We start from the raw sequence: 19,360 nt of genomic DNA, 5'->3' as shown, positions 1-19,360 counted from the left end.
TTTTTATGATTCCAGTCCTTTTAATTTTGTGATATTTGATTAAGGTCCAGAGTAGAGAGAATCCTGCTTAATTTTCCAGACATATTAAAAAATTTTGTCCTTGGTTACTATGGGTGCATTGTCCTACAAATGTTAGTTATGTCAAAGTGTAAACAGCGTTGTATAAATCTTCTATATCCTTGCTGATTCTCTCTCTCTTTCCCACCACTCCACTCCCTCTCGCTGGGAGACACATATTGAAATGCCTGAATCTAATAGTAGAATTTTCAGTTCCTACTTTGGGAGAAGAAACTCTTCAAATCATGAGTTCAATGGCTTTATGATCCTGACAAAAGTCCTCCTGTGATTTCCCAATACTGACCAGGAAGAGAAAGGCAGAGCTCAGACGCCACCTGGCAATGTCCCGGGAGCAGGTGAGGATCACAGGGATGTGCCCCCACTGGTTAGGCTGATTCAGGCAGAGATTTTGCCTTTTTCAAGGTCACAGAGTCACGAAAATATCTATCAGAGAATCTGAAATCTATTTTTGAGTAACACATGATTATCTAAACTAAGGTCGTTGCATACATACAAAATTCTTACAGATCGTGCAACACACTGAAGTGAGTTCCAATCCACTGACAGTCTCAGACGCTGTTCAGTTAGCTGGAGATTCAACAGTGAACAAAGCTGGTCAAACTGCCTACTTCATGGAGCTTCATTCTGATAGAGATCAGTAATAAAGAATGAATATAGTAAATAAATATAAAAATCATTGAATGGTACAGTACAGAAGAAGGAGATTAGTGACGGTGAGTGTCTGGGGCCGTCTGTAACTAACCTGGTGACTGGCTGGCTCCTCTCTCCTCACATTCATTCAGCCTCCATGCCTTGGGCATAAACTGCCTCCTAGAGCTGAGCTCCTGGTCTTGGCTTCTGGGCTGCTGCCCCCTCTTCCGGGAGCCCCGACCTTTTTGTCACAGTGAAGAGCTGGTCACTGGAGAATCCCACTCACTGGCCCTGCTCATCTAGGGCCAGGAGATTCCAGCCCCCTCTATCCTTTACCCATGGGCTCTGCTCACCCCTCAGGCTCTGCTTCCTGGCCCCAAGCTGAGGCTGCATCACCATGGGGCTTCCTTTATTCCCAGGGATCCTCCTCACTCAGGCTTTGCTGGGAAGTGCATTGCTTAGGAGCCTATGCTGGCATGAAAACAATTCCCCCCTCAGAGGTGCTTTTTCAGTAAAATGAGTTCTTGTGGTCAAAGCTGGGGGCACAGGGCAAAGCACATCACATGGTCAGTACCAAATCCCTGTTGCCAAATAGTGTTACAATTATTCAGAGCCCTGCACAGGGGTCAGTCACACCCACACACTACTGCGTGTTCCCCAGGAAAGAAACTCCTGGTGTGGGTTCTTCTCCACCAGCAGGGGGCAGCAGAGCTGCAGCCAGGAGCATCCAGGACAGAGGCTGAGGTAGCCCAAGAGCAGCCACAAGGGAGACAATCCCTGAGGGTCAGTACGTGTGGAAGGGTCAGTGCACAGACTGGAACTCAGGACAATTCATCCCATCCCCTCAGGGTTCAGAGACCACATTCTGAGGGTCAAATTCACACAGTGACACACAGGACACTGAAGTGACCCAGGCACAGTGAGTGCCTCCCCTGGGAAATGCAGGTCAACTGACTGTGCAGCAGAAGCCCCAGAGAGCTGACTCCTCTGTCCTGGTCACGTCCAGAGACACCCTGATCACTCACCCTCTTCTTCTCCATCCCCACCTCCAGGCAGACCCTGACTTGGGGCTGCAGCTTCTTTACTCAGGGTCATCTCAGTGTGAGGGGACAGGCGGGGCAGCAGGATGGAGCATCCGCAGCCTCCTTCAGGAGACTCTCCAGAGTGAAGTGGACACTCACTCCTCAGGTCACAGCTCTGGTCACTGGGCTGTCCTTGGTTCAACAACAGGATCCACCTCACTGGAGGGACCACTGACCATCCAGTCCCCAGAGCTCACACCCGGTGCTAAGATATGACCCTCAGGACCCTCATAGAGGGCATGGAGCCATAAATTGGTGTCTCAGCCAGGGCTGGGTTAGAGGAGCTTTTAACAAGTTTATATTTATGATTTAAAAAAAAAATCAAAGACAATGCCTATTGTTAGCCTATTGTGGGATGATGAAAGGGTGCATATATCATGTATAATATGAGACTAGAAGTTGGGATGAATCTAGAAAAGTGGGTGGTTTTTTAACAAGGAAACTATCATATGTGAGATCATTAACAAAGATTCTAATGACACAGACCCACATTCTAATGATGTGGACGAGGGGGACAAAACTGTGTAGGAGACACTTCGAGAGGACAAGAAGGAGGACAAGGAAGTGATGGGGCCCATGGGAAGACCTTCAGCTGAATCTGTGTTGTCAGTTATCTCTCAGGAAGGCAAGCTCAGCCCCATGGCCAGGCTCCTAGAAGGCCCACAGCCCCATTGGGCAGCCCAGGACAGACCACAGGCCAGAATATTTAGGGACAGCAGTCGTGTGGCCAAACCCCATGAAAGTGAATGTAATCATGCATCCCAGAGTCCATGGCTGATTTTATGACATGAGAAGAAGCTTAGAAGAAGCTGGGAGACTCCACTTTTTTCCTCCTAATCAGCTGGCCTGTATCTTGCAGGTTTTAAGAATGATGTATGTTCATTCGTCAATTTTGAGCCCCAGATGAGGAGCAAATTTGCATAAACACAAAAACTCTTTGCCCCAAAGCACTGAGAGGGAAGAAGAGGGTCCTCATAAAGGCAGCAGTGCTGTTAGGTCTCAGGAGCTAGATCTCTAGGCACCTCCACCATGGCCTGGACCCTTCTCCTGCTTCCCCTCCTCACTCTCTGCACAGGTGCTGCCCACAGGCCCTGCCCAGAGGCTCAGGCCCCACAGGCCCCTGGGGTGGGCCTGCCCCAAACCCTGAGCTCAGCCCAGACACAGTCTCAGGGTGGGACCTGCTGGGTTAGGGTCCTTCATCCTCAAGCCTCATCTCCTCTCCTCTGTTACAGGTTCTGTGACCACCTATGACTTGACGCAACCACACTCAACTTCGGTGGCCCTAGGACAGACAGCGACAATCACCTGCTCTGGAGATAATCTCGAGGATGAATATGCTTACTGGTACCAGCAGAAGACAGGCCAGTCCCCTGCCCTGGTCATTTATAAGGATAGTGAGCACCCCTCAGGGATCCCTGACCGGTTCTCTGGCTCAAACTCAGGAAACACAGCCACGCTGACCATCAGAGGGGCCAAGACAGAGGACAAGGCTGACTATTACTGCCAATCGTGGAGCAGTGCTAATGCTCACAGTGACACAGGCTGATGGGGAAGTAGACAGAAACCTCTTCCTCATCTGTGTCACACTCTCCTCCAGCCCCAGGAGGACTGTCGAGAAAGTCATGAGCAGGTCTGTTCCAGGTCCCAGATCTGAAATCCCCAGGCTCCCCTCTCCTCCCAACCCTCCAGGCAGATTTTGCAGAGGGTGTAAATTAGGAGAGGATACAAAATTTAATATTGTAACAATATTTTATTTGTTTGAGGAGCCTCAGGGATGGTTGAAAATGTTAAATGAAGACCTGGACAGCACTCAAACAAAACCACATCTAACTTCCGGATATGAAAACTGCAATTTCTGAGATTAAAAAAAACGCCGTATATTTGCAAGTCATATATCTGACAAAGGCTTAATATCCTTAATATATAAAGAACTCTTGCAACTCAATCACAAAACATCAAACAACCCAATCAAAAAATGGGCTGGAGACATGAACGGACATTTCTCCAAAGAAGATATACTGATGGCCAATAGGCACATGAAAAGATGCTCATCATCGCTGATCATCAGGGAAATGCAAATCAAAACTACACTAAGATATCACCTTACACCCGTTAGAATGACAAAAATATCTAAAACTAATAGCAACAAATGTTGGAGAGGTTGCGGAGAAAAAGGAACCCTCTTACACTGCTGGTGGGAAAGCAAACTGGTGCAGCCACTGTGGAAAACAGTATGGAGATTCCTCAAAAAACTAAAAATAGAACTACCATACGATCCAGCCATCCCACTACTGGGTATTTATCCAAAGAGCCTGAAGTCAGCAATCCCAAAAGTCCTGTGCACCCCAATGTTTATTGCAGCACTGTTTACAATAGCCAAGACGTGGAAGCAACCTAAGTGCCCATCAACAGATGAATGGATAAAGAAGATGTGGTACATATATACAATGGAATACTACTCAGCTGCAAAACAGAACAAAATCATTCCATTTGCAATAACATGGATGGACCTTGAGAGAATTATGTTAAGTAAAATAAGCCAGCAAGAGAAAGATAATCTGTGTATGACTCCACTCATATGAGGAATTTAAAACTATGGACCAAGAACAGTTTAGTGGATACCAGGGGAAAGGTGGGGTGGGGAGTGAGCACAAAGGATGAAGTGGTGCACCTACAACATGACTGACAAACATTAATATACAATTGAAATTTCACAAGATTGTAACCTATCAATAACTCAATAAAAAAAAAACTGAAAAAAAAAAACACACCGTATGAGACTGACAACAAATTAGATGCTGCAAAAGAAGGGATTACTGAACTTGATAACATAAAAGTAGACATTATTCAAAACGAAACGAAGAAAAATGGCCAGAGCCTCAGTGATTTGTAGGACAATTTCATGCAGCCTAATATGTGTGTAATGGAGTCTCAGAGCAGAGAAAACAGGGAGGGGTGAAGATAAAGAATGCTTAGTGAAATAATGGCCACAAATGTTGCAAATTTAGTGAAAACACTAACTGAAATATCCAAAAGCTCAACAAAGCACAAGCCCAGGAAACAAGAGAAAACAGCACCAACACATATCTTAATCAATTTTCTGAAAACCAGTGATGAGCAGAAAATATTAAAAGCCGCCTCAAGAAAATGCGCATTACCTACAGAGGAACAAACATAATGGTAAAAGCAGGTCTCTCATTAACAGCAATGCAAGTAAAGAGACAGTGGAGCAACGTCTTTAAAAGGAAAGTTTCCAAAAACATATCTTTAAACGTAAGAAAAAACTCTGTCAACACTGAATCCTTTGTCCAGTGAAAATAGCTTTCAAAAATGATGCAAAATAAACATTTTCAGACATGCAAAAAGTTACATAATAGGTCGCCCACAAGAAGAATTAGTAACAAACACCCCTCAGACAGAAGGAATGTTATAACAGGAAGGAAGGTGAATCTACACGAGGAAATAAAAAGCATCAGATGATAACTAGATGGATAAATATAGAAACATTTGTATTATGTTAATGTCTATAAGAGATAACTGTGTAAAGCAAAAAAAAAAAACCCAATATGCCTTGGTTTTTAGTGAATGTCAAAATAAAATTTGTGACAAGAATAGCAGAAAAGTTGGGGGAAGAGAATAATATGGGAAAATATTCAGATATTACATGTGAAGTGACAGCGCTGGAGGATAGACCTTGATAAGTAAGATTAGTGCTGTGACCCTACAGCAACTACTCTAAAAAAACTATTTTAACAAAAAAGATTTGGCTAATAAGGTGTATTATTGAGAGTTCTCCAGAGAGTCAGAACCAATAGAAGATAGGTAGATGATAGAAAGAGAGAAGATAGATAGATGAAGTAATAGATTGTGTGTGTGAGAGAGAGAGAAGTTAAGGAAGTGGCCCATGTAATCATTGGGCTAGAAAGCCTGAAATCTGTAGGGCAAGCAGGAAGGTGGGATATTCAGGTAAGAGCTGATATGGCAGTGCTGCATCCAAATTATGTCCAAAAATGATTGAAACTGTTAAGTGGAGACATGGAAGACAATAAAAATAGACAAATCAAACTTCTGGATAGGAAAACAAAATATCTCAGACCAAAAATGCAAGGGATGAGATTGATGTCAGATAGGACAGTACTGAAGAAAAGATGATTGCGCCTGAGGACATAGTAATAGAAACTACAAAACTAGAGAGAGAAAATATTTTTTTAAATGAGCAAAGAATAACTCATTTGTAGGAATACTGTATGCAAAAACTTAGGGAGGTAATGGGAGTCTCCCAATGATAGAAAAAGGGGAAGGTGTATTGAAAACAATATATGAGGCTGTGTCACAGGGCTTCCTTTTTCCCCAGGGTCCCTTCTCACTTGGGCTCTGCGGGGATGTGCGTTGCTTAGGAGCCTGTGCTGGGATGAAAAAGACTCCCCTCCAAGTGTGCTTCTGCAGCTAAATGAGTTCTTCTGTGCAGAACTACCGCACAGGGAAAAGCACAGCACATGGTCAGTGCTGAGTCACTGTCATCAAATATTGTTCCGATTATTGTGAGCCCAGCACAAGGGTCAGTCATACCCACACACAGCTGCCTGTCCTGCAAGCAGGGAAGCTCCAAGTCTGGATTCTCCTCCACCAGCAGGGGGCAGCAGAGCTGCAGCCAGGAGCATCCAGGACAGAACCTGGGGCCGCCGAGGTGCACACTCAGAAGGACAACAGCTGTGGGGGTCAGCAGGTTCTCCAAGGGTCAGGGAACAGACTGAAATTCAGGACAGTCCCTCCCATCCCCTTAAGCTGCAGTAACCACGTTCTGAGGGCCAAATTCACACAGTGACACCTAGTTCACCAAGGGGAACTGGGCACAGTGAGTGCCTCACCTGGGAAATGTAGGTCAAATCATTTTCCACCAGTGGTCCTGGGGAGCTGACCCCTCTATCTGGGCACGTCCAGACACTCCCTGACTACTCACCCTCTGCCTCTCCTTACCCACCCCAAGGGAGACTCCAACTCAGGGCTGCAGCTCCTCTGCTCAGGGTCATCTTGAGGGAGAGGGGGAGATGGGGCCCTTGGAGCCCCTAGTCCCTGGATGGAGCGTCCGCAGCCTCCTTCAGGAGACTGTCCAGAGTGAAGGGGATGCTCGCTCCTCAGGTCACTGCACTGCTCACCAGGCTGCCCTTGGTTCAGAGACAGGATCCACCTCTCTGAAGGGACCTCGAGCATCCAGCCCCAAGAGCCTGCACCCTGTACAAAGACATGACCCTCAGGACCCTCATAGAGAGCATGGAGCCATAAACTGGTGTCTCAGCCAGGGCTGGGTTACTAGAAATTCTAAGAAGTTTACATAAAATATTGATGAAAGAAAACAAAGGGATTAAATAATTGCCAATGCCGTTTGCTGGTCTATTGTGGGATGAGAGGTGTCCTAGAAGCCATGCAAACACCAGACGTAAAATGAGACTAGAAGCTGTGATGGAAAGCAAGTAGTTGTTTAACAAGGAAACTACCACACACAAAATGGTTAATAAAAATTCTAACAGCACAAGTGCATTCAAAGGTAACTATGCCGAGGATGGGGACAAAAATTCCTGAGGAACAGAGAGAGAATGTTAAAGAGGAGGAAGAAGACAATGGGTCCATGGCAAACCTTCAGTGAGTCAGTGTTGTAAGTTATCTCTCAGGGGCCTAGCTCAGCCCCTTGACCAGGCTCCTGGAAGGCCACAGCCCTGCTGGGCCAGCCAAGAGCAGGTCACAGGCCAGGAGGGTTAGGGGACAGTGGTCATGTGGTCAGACCCCAGGAAGGTGACTGTGATCTCAGACCATGGGTTATGACTTATTTTCTGACCTGAGATGTAGGTGGAGCAAGCTGGGGGACTCAAAGCTGTTCTTCCTCAGTCACCTGGCTGTCATGACAGCAGGATTGAGTGACTCCCCATCTCAATGAGGAGCCCCAGACGAAGGGTAAATTTACGTAAACACCATCCCTCACTGCCCCAAAGACACAAGAAGAAAATAAGACTGTCTTTGTAGAGCCTAGCAGTGCTGTGAGCTCAGAAGCAGAATGCTGGGACATCTCTACCATGGCCTGGACCCCTCTTCTGCTCCACCTCCTCACTTTCTGCACAGATGCTGCCCTTCATGGCTCAGCCCCCAAAGAAACCAGGGAGCAGCCTGACCCTGACGTTCAGCTCTGCAGAGGGGAGGCTGCAGGGTTTTTGCCCTCTGAGAATGAGACCCTCATCCTCACACTCACCTCTCCTCTCCTCTCTTGTGGGTTCTGTGGCCTCTTCTGAGCTGACTCAGCCCCCTGCCGTGTCTGTGGCCTTCAGGATAGATAGCCACCATCACCTGCCAGGGAGAGAGCACAGAAAGCCATTACGCTTACTGCTCCCAGCAGAAGTTAGGCCAGGCCCCTGTGCTGGTCATCTGTGAGTCTAGTGAGAGGCCCTCGGGGATCTCTGATTGATTCTCTGGATCCAACTTGGGGAACACGGCCACTCTCACCAACAGTTGGGCCCTGGCTAAGGACGAGGCTGATGATTACTATCAGGTGTGGGATAGTGATAGTGATGAAGCTCACAGTGTCACAGGCTGACGGAAAAGTGAGACACAAATCCCTTCCCCATCTGTGTCACACTCTCCTCAAGCCCAGGAAGACTGTAGACAAGCAATGAGCAGGTCTGCCCCAGGTCCCCTGATCTGAGATCTCCAGGCTGCCCTCTCATCTCAGCCCCCAAGGCAGGCTCTGCTGAAGGGGGATCAGGTGTGATTTAGGGCTGGCAGGACCAGGCCCTCCTGGTTTTTTCTGGGCCAGGGTGTGATTAGGAAATAGAGGGACTGAATGGAAGGACAGACACACATTCATGCTTCTTTGTAGTCCCTGGATTTCTTACACGTGGTGACGATGACTATGGCATTGCCTTCTCTCCATGGCCCACATGTCCTGGACTAGCCCCAAACTGCCCGGAGCAGCTGAGTGCCTAAAGCCCCATGGCAGCCTGGGATTCTGAATGGAGCAAAACAGTGCAGTGGACACTGTGGTGTCCAACTAGATATCTCTTCTCTCCTGCCCCCCCGCCACCCGCCACAAACCAGCTGGGAGTCCCTGGCAGCTCAAAGTGTGTCCTCACTGAAAAATGCCATTGTCTGCAGAGAATTGCCTCCCCCAAGGTTATGCCCCTTCTCTGAGAGCGATTTAGGTCCAATGACTGCACCATGCCAATACTCCAGGGACTTGCCTCAGTTTAGCGTGACCTTACAGGGCATCTAAGTTTAGTCCTCAATTGTTACCACATTGCAGGTCTGCCCAGTCTTAACTCCACACTTCCCTCCAGAGGGACCACCCAAACCATGTGCATGCAATTCACCATGTCACAGTGTGTTTCCAGGGAGCCGGAGAGAAAGTAAAAGACCACAGGGAAGAGTACAGATGTGGAGAGATTTACACAGAGAGAAAACCCTGGAGTTCTGCAAATATCCCTAAGAGGACTGATGAGTCATGTGTGGGAGGAAACTGCCAGAAGCCCAGAATGAAACACCCAAAGTCATTTGGGGGAAGACTCTGCAGAACTTACATGCACACCCTATCAGAATAGCGTTTCTTCCCACCGTTAGGAATGGAAAAGCTCTTAATTAAATGGTATCTGGTTTACTAGTCCAAGAAGCTTTTCCTCAGTTTTCAGGAAAAACCAGCCCAAATAAATGGCTTCTCTGGTCCCACCTAAGAAAGTTAGAAGGAAGTTGAGATAGCATCAAACTGTTTCCAAGCAGCTTTACTGAATCCAAGAAAAATGTCACAATTATAGCAAAAAAAATTTAAAAAAAAAAATTGTGCTACCCAACATGGAGCAAGTTACAATGTTTGGCATTCTATCAAAGATTTTCTGCAAAGAAGCAGAAAAATATGACCCATAATGGGCAGAGAATTTAATCAATCCAAACTGGATAGGAAACTGCAGCCGTGATGACGTTGTAGACATGGATGCATAAGAAATCACGATAACTGCATCCCTGTGCTCACGAGGGGAGAGGAAAGATTGAACGTGTTAAGTGGAGACATGGAGCCATAAGCAAAGAACTTCTAGAAATGAAACTAAAATCTGAGAGAAAACTGCACTGGATGAGTTTAACAGCAGGAGAGATGCTGCAAAAGAAAAGATGAGCGAACTTGAGAACAGAGCAAGAGAAACTATTCAGAATGAAACACAGAAAAAGTAGACTAAAAGAAAATAAGTAGGGGCCGGCCCCGTGGCCGAGTGGTTAAGTTTGCACGCTCCACTTTCTCGGCCCAGAGTTTTGCTGGTTCGGATTCTGGGTGCAGACGTGGCACCGCTCATCAGGCCACGCTGAGGCGGCATCCCATATAGTACAACCAGAGACACTCACAACTAGAATATACAATTATGTACTGGGGGGATTTGGGAAGAAAAAAAAAGGAAGATTGGCAACAGTTGTTAGCTCAGGTGCCAATCTTTAAAAAACAAAACAAAAGAATTAAATAGAGCAATACTCAGTTTTAAGACAACTTCAGGCACCTAAAATGGTGTAATTGGAGGCACCAAAGGATAGAAGATGAGGGAATAGGAAATTATTTAAAGAAATAATGGCCATTGTGTTCCAAATTTGATGAAAACTATAAACCACACTTCCAAGAATCTCTACAAACTTCAAGAACACAAACACACACACACACAAAATAAAAGACCACCAACACATCATAATAAAACTCCTTAAAAGCAGTTAGGAAGACACTCTTAAAAGCAGAGAGAAAAGCCTTTATGTACAGAGGGACAACACAAGGATAAAAGCTGATTTCTCACTAGAAACAACAAAATCCAGAAGAGAGGGGAGCATTGCCTTTAAATACTAAAGGAAAAACTGTCATCCTTGAATTCTTGCCCTAGTGAAAATATATTTCACAAATAGGTGCAAAATATAACTTTTTCAGATATACAAAAACTTACAGAGTTGATCACCTGCAGACCCTCACTATGAGGAATAATAAAACCTCCTCAGACAGAAGAAGGATGAAACTAAATAGAAATGTGAACGTCGGGGCCGACCCCGTGGCCGAGTTGTTAAGTTCATGGGCTCCACTTCAGCGGCCCAGGGTTTACTAGTACGGATCCTGTTCGTGGACTTACACACTGCTCATCAATCCATGCTGTGCTGGCATCTCACACAGACAAACTAGAATGACCTACAACTCGGACTATGGACTGAGGCCTTGGGGAGAAAAAACAAAAAGAGGAAGACTGGCAACAGATGTTAGCTTAGGGCCAATCTTCTTCACCAAAAAAAGCATACTTTAAAAACATAATAATAATTTAAAAAAAGAAATGTGAAGATATACAAAGCAATGAAAAACTTCAGATATGGTAACTTTATGGGTAAATACATTAATGACATATAAATATAGAAATAAAAGACTTGAACTAGACCAAATATCAACTAGACTTAAGAGGCATCGATATAAATCTGCATCCAACACACACAGAACACATTCTTCTCAAATGCAAGTGAACATCATCCAGGAGAGACCACAGAGAAAGGAACAACAAATATAAAAAGGCAGAAATGATTCAAGGTGTGTTCCCCAAGGTCTGACATGAAACAGTAAGAGAAATAATGTGGGAATGAACAAGCGCATGCCAACAAATTAGATGAAATGGACCAGCATACAAACTACTGGAACTGACTCAAGAAGAAACTTTAAAAAAAAATGACTAAACCTATAATAAGAAAAGAAATTAAGTTATTGATTAAAAACAAAAAACTTCCCAAAAAGAAAGGCCCAGGCACAGATGGTTTCACTGGTGAATTCTCCCAAAAGTTTAAGGAATTAATATAAACATGCACAAACTCTTCCAAAATAAAGAAGAGATAAGAACACCTATCAACTCACTCTATGAGGCCAGTGTTACCCTGGTACCAAAACCAGACAAACACATCACAAGAAAGAAAACTACAGACCAATAATCCTTATGAATATAGATGTAAAACACCTCAACAAAATACTAAAAACTAAATCTAGAACGTGTCGACTGAAATAGAGTCTAGGCAAAAGTTAATCGGAGGAGTCAAGGCGAGGAATTTGAAGCCCAGAAACAGTCAAACAGAATATGCTAGAAACTGCTTCAAGGTCTACAGTTCTGAGTGTTATTTACACCTTTCAACCAAGCAGTGTTCATGCAGCAAGGGGCTTACACATCTACTAGTCACCTAGATTCAAGGATAACAGGAGCTTTTTGGTTATACATCAAACGAGGCCTGTAATGCTGGTGCTATCCCTGTTTGGAGGGACGCAAGGACCAGGGTCGTCACTTTCTCCTTCAATCTCTAGGAGACGCAGGTGGGATGTGTGAGAGTGAGGTACTCACCATCTCTTCCTGTTGCTGGCATCTTCAGTCATGAGACAAGGGCTACAAGGTCATTTAGACACAGGCTTATGGGGCCTGCCTGGCTGCTTCACAGCACAGCATGGACTTTTGTATTGACTCTAAGCCTTTGCAGCTTGCTGCTGGGTTTGCCTGTTAAACCAGGGAGAGGGGTACCAGTTTCAACCACAAAACGTAAAAAATGATTCTACCTCACGAACAAGTGGCATTTATCCCAGAATTGTAAGGTTTGTTTTAGCATCCTGAAATCAATCAATCCACTGTACTGTATTAATAGAATAAAAGACAAAAACACATGACCATCTCTGTAGTCACTTAAAAGGTTTTCATGCAAACAGACATTGCTTCCCATTGCATTTCTAGTCCTGTTAGGGTATCATAAAGGTAAGACAGGAGGTGTAGAGACAGGAGGGAGAGGTGCGCTCCACGCAAAGAATCTGGATATCCCATACCCAGCTGTGAGGATATCTTCTTTCAAATACCCAAAAAATGTGATTCTTGGGACCAGCCCTGTGGCATAGTGGTTAAATTCACACACTCCACTTCAGCAGGGGTGTTCACCGATTCAGATCCCAGACGTGGACCTACGCACCACTCATCAAGGCGTGGTGTAGCAGACATCCCACATATAAAATAGAGGAAGATGGCTGAGCTTCATCAAAAAAAATATGTAATTCTGTGTTGCCAAATGTTCTAGGGGTCAGAGGCTGTCCCCTAAGCATGTGATACGTACACAGAGCTGAAAGGGTGATTATGATTTAAGCAGGTGCTATGGTTTGACTGTTTGGGTCCCTCAAAATTCATAGGTTGAAATCTTACCCCAAAGGTGAAAGAATTAGTAGTAGATGGGCCTTTGTGTGCTGATTAAGTCAAGAGGGTGGAGTCTCATAAATGGGATTAGTGCTCTTATAACAGATGCCACATCCCCACCTCTTCCACTGTGTGCAGGAAGACACATAGAGAAGGCACCAGCTGCAACCAGGAAGAAGGCCCTCATGAGAAGGTGACCATACTGGTGCCTTGATCTTGGACTTCCAGCCTCCAGAACTGTAACAATAAATCTGTGTTTTTTTTAAGCTAAACACCCTATGGCATTTTGTTATAGCAGCTAAGATGGAAGAAGACAGCAGGTATTGGCAAGGAGGAGACTCAGGAGAAGCATTTCAATCAGAGAGAAAAACATGTGGAGGCTCTAATACAGAGACCATAAGGGGTGAGGTCATGAGGAAAGTCCAGATCATCTGGAGCTGAACAAGAAATAAAGAAGTGATGTGAACCATCTATTTCCACTTGGACGTCCCACTGGGATATCCCTCAAACATGATCCATGTGGATTGCGAAAATTTCTGTTCTAGAAATATTTTTCCATACAATTACAGGACCCAGCACGTGAATCAAGCTCAGTTTGATGACAGGACAGTTAGGTGCCAATACACAGGTGGACTAAGAAGGATGTGGGAGAAACAAGGGCTTAGTACTCAAAAGCACAGGAAGGGAGAGTCCTCACAGTGACGTAGACCAGAGCTTCTGAGACTTCAGCGAGCACACAGTCTCCTGGGGGTCCAGAAGATGCGGATGTAGCTGCAGCGGGTGAGGGTGGCGCCCAGGAATCTGCATGTCTAACAGATCCCATGGGAGCCCATGCTGCTCGGCCTCCGAGGACCACATTTTGAATGGCTTCACTCCTGGAGCTCCTCCGTTACTCACAGCTCAAGTGACAGTCACCACAGGAAGGCACAGTCTGTGAAGGACAGGGTCTTGCTCTCCTTCCCACCCAAGGTCCATTGGGTCTTGGCCATGCATTCACTTTTGTCTGCATTTCTCCCTCCTGTCAGTGTTGAGGGCCCAGTCTGTCCTGACTCAACCTCCCTAGGCATCTGTGCCCTCCTGGACAATGGTCACCAACTCCTGTGCTGAAGCAGCAGTGACATTGGGGGTTATTATTGGGTCTCTAGGTATCAATATCTTCTGGTGCAGCCCAAACAACTGAGGGTGGAGTCAAGAATCAAACCTCAGTGACTCCAGACTCCAACTCTGGCAACACAGCCTCTCTGAGCATCCCTCAGCTCCAGTCCAGCCATAATGCTGATTATTGTTCCTGTTCTCATGCAAAGTTGGGGAGAGGGACTTATTTAAACTGTTCCTTAGTGATGAGAAGGTAAGAACAAAAGTACCCTGGGCTGCCCAACTCCCCTCCTGCTCCCAGTTCTGTTGTCAGCTCCACTGGAGTGGGTCACTTTCTAGGTTCAAGGGTGAAAAAGTGAGGTCCATCCTCTCTCCCACCACTTGACAAAGTGCGTCCTTAGGTGCATTGGCTCATTGAGGCTACTTGGGAGCAAAGGTTCTGTCCCTGCCTGTGCTCTGTGTGCTCAGACACCACTTGATTTGCTCGGGAGAGGCAAGTACAGATGATGTCCAGATGACTCAGTGTCCAGGTTGGAACAGTGTAAGGGGGTAACCTTGAGACTCTTCCTTTAGCTACTGTTGTCCACCCCATCCTGGGATGGGGGCTTCTCTGTCCAGCTTTTCAGATCTGTCCTCCCTTCCTATTACCAAGGAGAGGAGTACTGGGACACGTGAACCTGGTGTGACTTGACTAGTTCCTGAGGAAGTAGATCCAGGAGGTGTCCTCCAGCCTGAGCTGTGTGGGGCTTACTCAGTAATCAGCAGCCATGGAGCCCTGAAGGAGCCATGAGTCCTACCATCAAAGTTGCTCCAGACTTCCTGATAAATCCCTTTAACCACCCGGTGGTTTATCCCAGCTCCCTGCCCCTCATCCTTCCCTGGATTACTGATCCTTCCCAGGTTAACACCAAATTATCCTTCACCGTTCTGTTTAAAAGTCCAATCATGGGGAAGGTCATTCATGACATAAAGACTAACTGAGATGTTTTTCCTGAATGTTCTCAGAGGACCCTGTATTTCCCATTTTTCAGCTCTTGGCACATGTCATATCTCATGTATACTTTTGTCATGATTAGACTCAGTTCTGGGAAGGAGAGACTGTGCACAAGTTCCCACAAGGTAGTGATTCTGAATATTTGCAGTCATTGTTGTAATTCACAAGGGAAACTACAGAATGTTCTTGTGAGAAAGAACAAGGATCTAGAGGCTGTGTGCATCACTCTCCACCATGAACCCAGGGGAGCAGGCAAGCGGATGGAGGAGTCTTAGGTTACATAAGAGACCTAGAACCCTGAGAGCAGAGTTCTGGGGGACTGAGCTAGTTTGCTAGGATGGCTGTCACAGAGCACCACATACTGGGGGCTGACAATAGAGGTTTACTGTCTCACAGTTCAGGGGTTAAAAGTCTGAGATCACGGTGTCGCAGGATTGGTTTTCTTGTGAGCTATGAAGGAGAATCTGCTCCAGGACTCTCTTCTAGGTTCTGGTGGTTTGCTGGCAATCATTGGTGTTTCGTGCTTGTAGATTCTGCCTCCATCCTCATCTGGTATTCTCCCTTGCATGTGTCTCCAAATTTGTACCTTTGTAAAGATACCAGTCAAATTGGATTAGGTGTCACGCTCCTCCATTATGATCTCATCTTAAATTAACTAATTTATCTGCAATCATCCTCTCTGCAATAAGGTCCCATTCAGAGGTACTGGGGTTAGGACCTCAATATACGGATTTGAGAGGGGACCCAACTCAACTCATAACAGTGTTTCTGCCACGGTTAGGCCATCCCTTCCCATGGGGAGGAAGCTTGGAGATGCAAAACTCTGCAGGTTGTAGGGGCACTACCAAGCTCTCAGGGATTCAGGTAGGGCATGAAGTGACAGCCCAGGAAGACCCTTGGCTGTCCCCTAGCTGACCCATCCCTGTTCCTGATGTCCAGGCTTCATCCATAGTGAGCACATCTCTGACACAAAGAAGGGTGACCTGAACAGCCTCCCATCAAGTCGTAAGTGAGATAAAAACCCCTTTCCTTCTGTGGGGTTGGGTGCTCAGTGACAGCTGCCTTCCTGACAGAGTCCCTGGGACACCAAGCTGTTCTACTCCTCCTCCAAGCACAGGTCCAGGTCCTCCTGAGCCAGCTCAGCTCTGCTGTGGACAGGGCATCCCTAAGACCTGTTAGACTTCCCCTGGGATTTCTCAACTATCTCGGAGGAATCAGTGTGAGGAGACCTCAGTGTGAAGTGCCCCTGCTCTCACTGCCCAGTGTCCCTTCCCCTCAGTCACACGAGCCACAGCCCTGAGGCCTGTCATTCCTCGCCTGCCTGCTGTCCTGTGGACAGGTCAGAGGACACATGCTAACTGCCAATGTTGTGCAGTTCAGGTTTGCGGTTTCTGCAGAACTAGGTGATCCCTCCCAGAATAAGAAGTCACATAGATTGTAATTTTTTAAGCCATTTTAATATATCTGTAGTGGTATCTACATTTTGTTGTTAATTTTCATTTCCTTAGTGACTTGTGATGTTGAGCAGCTTTTCAGGTGGTATTTGTAGTCTGTCTCTTTTTCTGTTGGTGAAACATTTGATCAAATCTTTGCTTATTTTCAAATTCAGGCTCCCCAGCTGAGTTTTACTCATTTGTGTGTGTGCATTTAGATTGATGTGATTTTATTCTGTGAGTAGGTTCATATAGCCACCAGCACAGTCAAGATAAAAAACAGTTCCAGGTCCATAAGGATCCCTCCGGTTGTCCATTATGACAACATCCACCTCCTCCCTCTGAGGTGCCATTTGCTGCACCTAACACCTGGCACCCACTAATTGATTCTCCATTTGTAAAGTTTTGTCTTTTCAGAAATGATATACATAAATAAACAGTAGAGTCCTACAGTATGTAGCCTTTTGGAATTGACATTTTTCACTCTGCATAATCTCTTGTATGTTCATCAATATCATTGTGTGCATTAAGAGTACAGTCCTTTTCATTGCTGAGTAGTATTCCATGGTCATGGTGTACCAAAGTCTGCTTTTTCATCCACCCAGTGAAGGACATCAGAATTGTTCTGTCTTTAAGGCTATTGTGCATAAGAGTGTAACATCTATGCATAGTTCCTCTGTGAACATAAGTTTTCACTTTTTTGAAATAAATGCCCTAGGGTATCATTCCTGGTTGTATGGGAACCACAAGTTTACTTATTTAAGAAGCTGCCATACTCTTTACCAGAGTTGCTGCACCATTTCACATTTCATCAGCCAAGCAGCAGTGATCCAGTTTCTCCACATCCTTGCAGCATTTAGTGTTGTCACTATCTTTCATACCACAAATTCTGATAGGATGGTAGGGATGTCTCCATGTGGTTTTTATGTGCATTTCTCTCTGGGCTTATAAGGAACATCTTTCCATGTGCTCTGTGCCATCTCTATATCTTCTTCCATGAACTATTTGTTTTTGTTTATTGCTCGTTTTCTGAGTGGATGTTATCTTTACTGTTTAGATTTGAGAGTTTTTGTATAATCTATACGCTAGTTGTTCGCTGGATATGTGGTTTGCAAATATTTTCTCTCTGTTACTTGGGTTTTTTCAATCTTCTTTAGAAAGTTTTACAAAGCAAAAGATAATTTTGACAAGGTTCAGTATATTATTCTCCTTTTACGAATCATGCTGCTGGAGTAATCAAAGAATTCTTGCCTAACCCTAGATCCCAAGGATTTCTCCTACATTTTTTTCTAAAACAAAAAAAAAAGGGATTTCCTGAGAGGTACATGAGCAATTTCCCTGTATCTGATCATGAATTCTGGCCTCTCATACAACAGCGTAACCACAGTCCCTACAAGCTCCTGATTCAAGCACGGTCCAGCCCAACTGCGTGGGTGGCCCATCACTAGAGCAGGACTGAGAGGAAGCCCAGGGCACAGACTGAGGTGTGTGAGTATGTGCTGGGGCAGGGGTCAGCACTTTCTCACTCAACACCAGAAGGAGCTCTGAGTGCTCAGAGACAGGCCTTGGGAACAGGACCCACTTTCACAGCCTGCTTTAAGCTCAGCCATTTTCTCCTTAGCAGGAAGGCACCCAACAAGCCCACAAAAAGGAAGGAAGTAGATTTGCATTTCTTCAGAGAATAAGAGAGGCTCTGAGGCACGTCCCCAGCTGTGGTCTCAGAGGCAGAGCTCTGGGGCATCTCCACCATGGCCTGGACCCCTCTCCTGCTCCTCCTCCTCACTCTCTGCACAGGTGCTGCCCCTCAGGGCTCAGCCCCAAAGGGCACCAGGGAGCCACCTGACCTGACTTTCCTCTCTGCAGAGAGGATGCTGCAGGGTGTCTGTCCTCTGGGAATGAGTCCCTCGTCCTCACACTCACCTCTCCTCTCTTGCAGGCTCTGTGGCTTCTTCTATGCTGACTCAGCCACTTACCTTGTCCGTGGCCTTTGGAAGCACAGTCACTATCACATGCCAGGGAGAGCTCCTAGACAGTTATTATGCTGAGTGGTACCAGCAGAAGCCAGACCAGGCTCCCGTGCTGGTCATATATTATGGAAGCAAACGTCCTTCGGGGATTTCTACCCGATTCTCTGGCTCCTACTCAAGCAAGATGGCCACCCTGACCCTCAGTGGGGCCTTGGCCGAGGATGAGGCTGACTATTACTGTCAGGTGTGGGACAGCAGTGGTAACCAGCCCACAGTGACACAGGCTGATGGGGAAGTGAGACACAAACCCCTTTCCCATCTGTCTCAGACTCTCCTCCAGCCCCAAGAAGACTGTAGACAAAGCCATGAGCAGGTCTGTTCCAGGTCCTCAGATCTGAGATCCCCAGGCTCCGTCTCCTCTCAACCCTCCAGGCAGGCTCTGCAGAGGGTGGGTCAGCACAGGACACAAAAACAGCTGTTATGACAACAGCTCATTTGTTAGAGTGGGCAGACAAAAGATTGAACATGTTAGGAGCAGATATGGAAGACATTCTAAAATCACCAATTAAATTTCTTGGAGATGAAAATGACATGGTGTGTGATTTAAAAATACACTGGGTGAGACTGATATCAGATTAGATCCTGAAAATAAGAGATTTTTTTAACTTGATATCATGGTAATAGAAACCATTCAAAATAAAACCAAAAGAAAAAGGTTGAAAAAATGAATAAAGCCTCAGTGAGTTGTAGGAAAACTTCAGCAGCCTAAGTAGTGTGTACTTGGAGGAACTGAGGGAGAGAGGAAGGGAAGCGGCTGATGGACAGAAGAAGTATTTGAAAAAATAGTAACAAAAATGTTCCAAATTTGATGAAATTCATATATCAA

General features: G+C 45.7%; 1 protein-coding gene across 17 annotated transcripts in view; it reads left to right on the top strand.

Annotated features, from left to right (window-relative positions):
* Nucleotides 1-19,360, top strand: part of LOC100060608 (immunoglobulin lambda variable 1-40) — a 765,973-nt gene that overhangs the window by 697,940 nt on the left and 48,673 nt on the right. The window contains exons 1-2 of one of the 17 annotated variants that reach the window (XM_070276183.1): nucleotides 18,223-18,301; nucleotides 18,444-18,734. The exons of the other annotated variants lie outside the window; for them this stretch is intronic. Of the exons in view, the coding sequence (XP_070132284.1) occupies nucleotides 18,256-18,301; nucleotides 18,444-18,734 (337 nt within the window). The 5' untranslated portion in view covers nucleotides 18,223-18,255. Of the gene's footprint in view, nucleotides 1-18,222; nucleotides 18,302-18,443; nucleotides 18,735-19,360 lie in introns of those variants that run through there. 17 annotated transcript variants of the gene reach the window in all.

Source organism: Equus caballus, chromosome 8 (genome assembly GCF_041296265.1).
Source record: "Equus caballus isolate H_3958 breed thoroughbred chromosome 8, TB-T2T, whole genome shotgun sequence".
In the NCBI taxonomy this organism is placed as follows: Eukaryota; Metazoa; Chordata; class Mammalia; order Perissodactyla; family Equidae; genus Equus; species Equus caballus.
The sequence above is the reverse complement of the archived record's forward strand: the minus strand, read 5'-3'. Positions and strand labels throughout refer to the sequence as shown.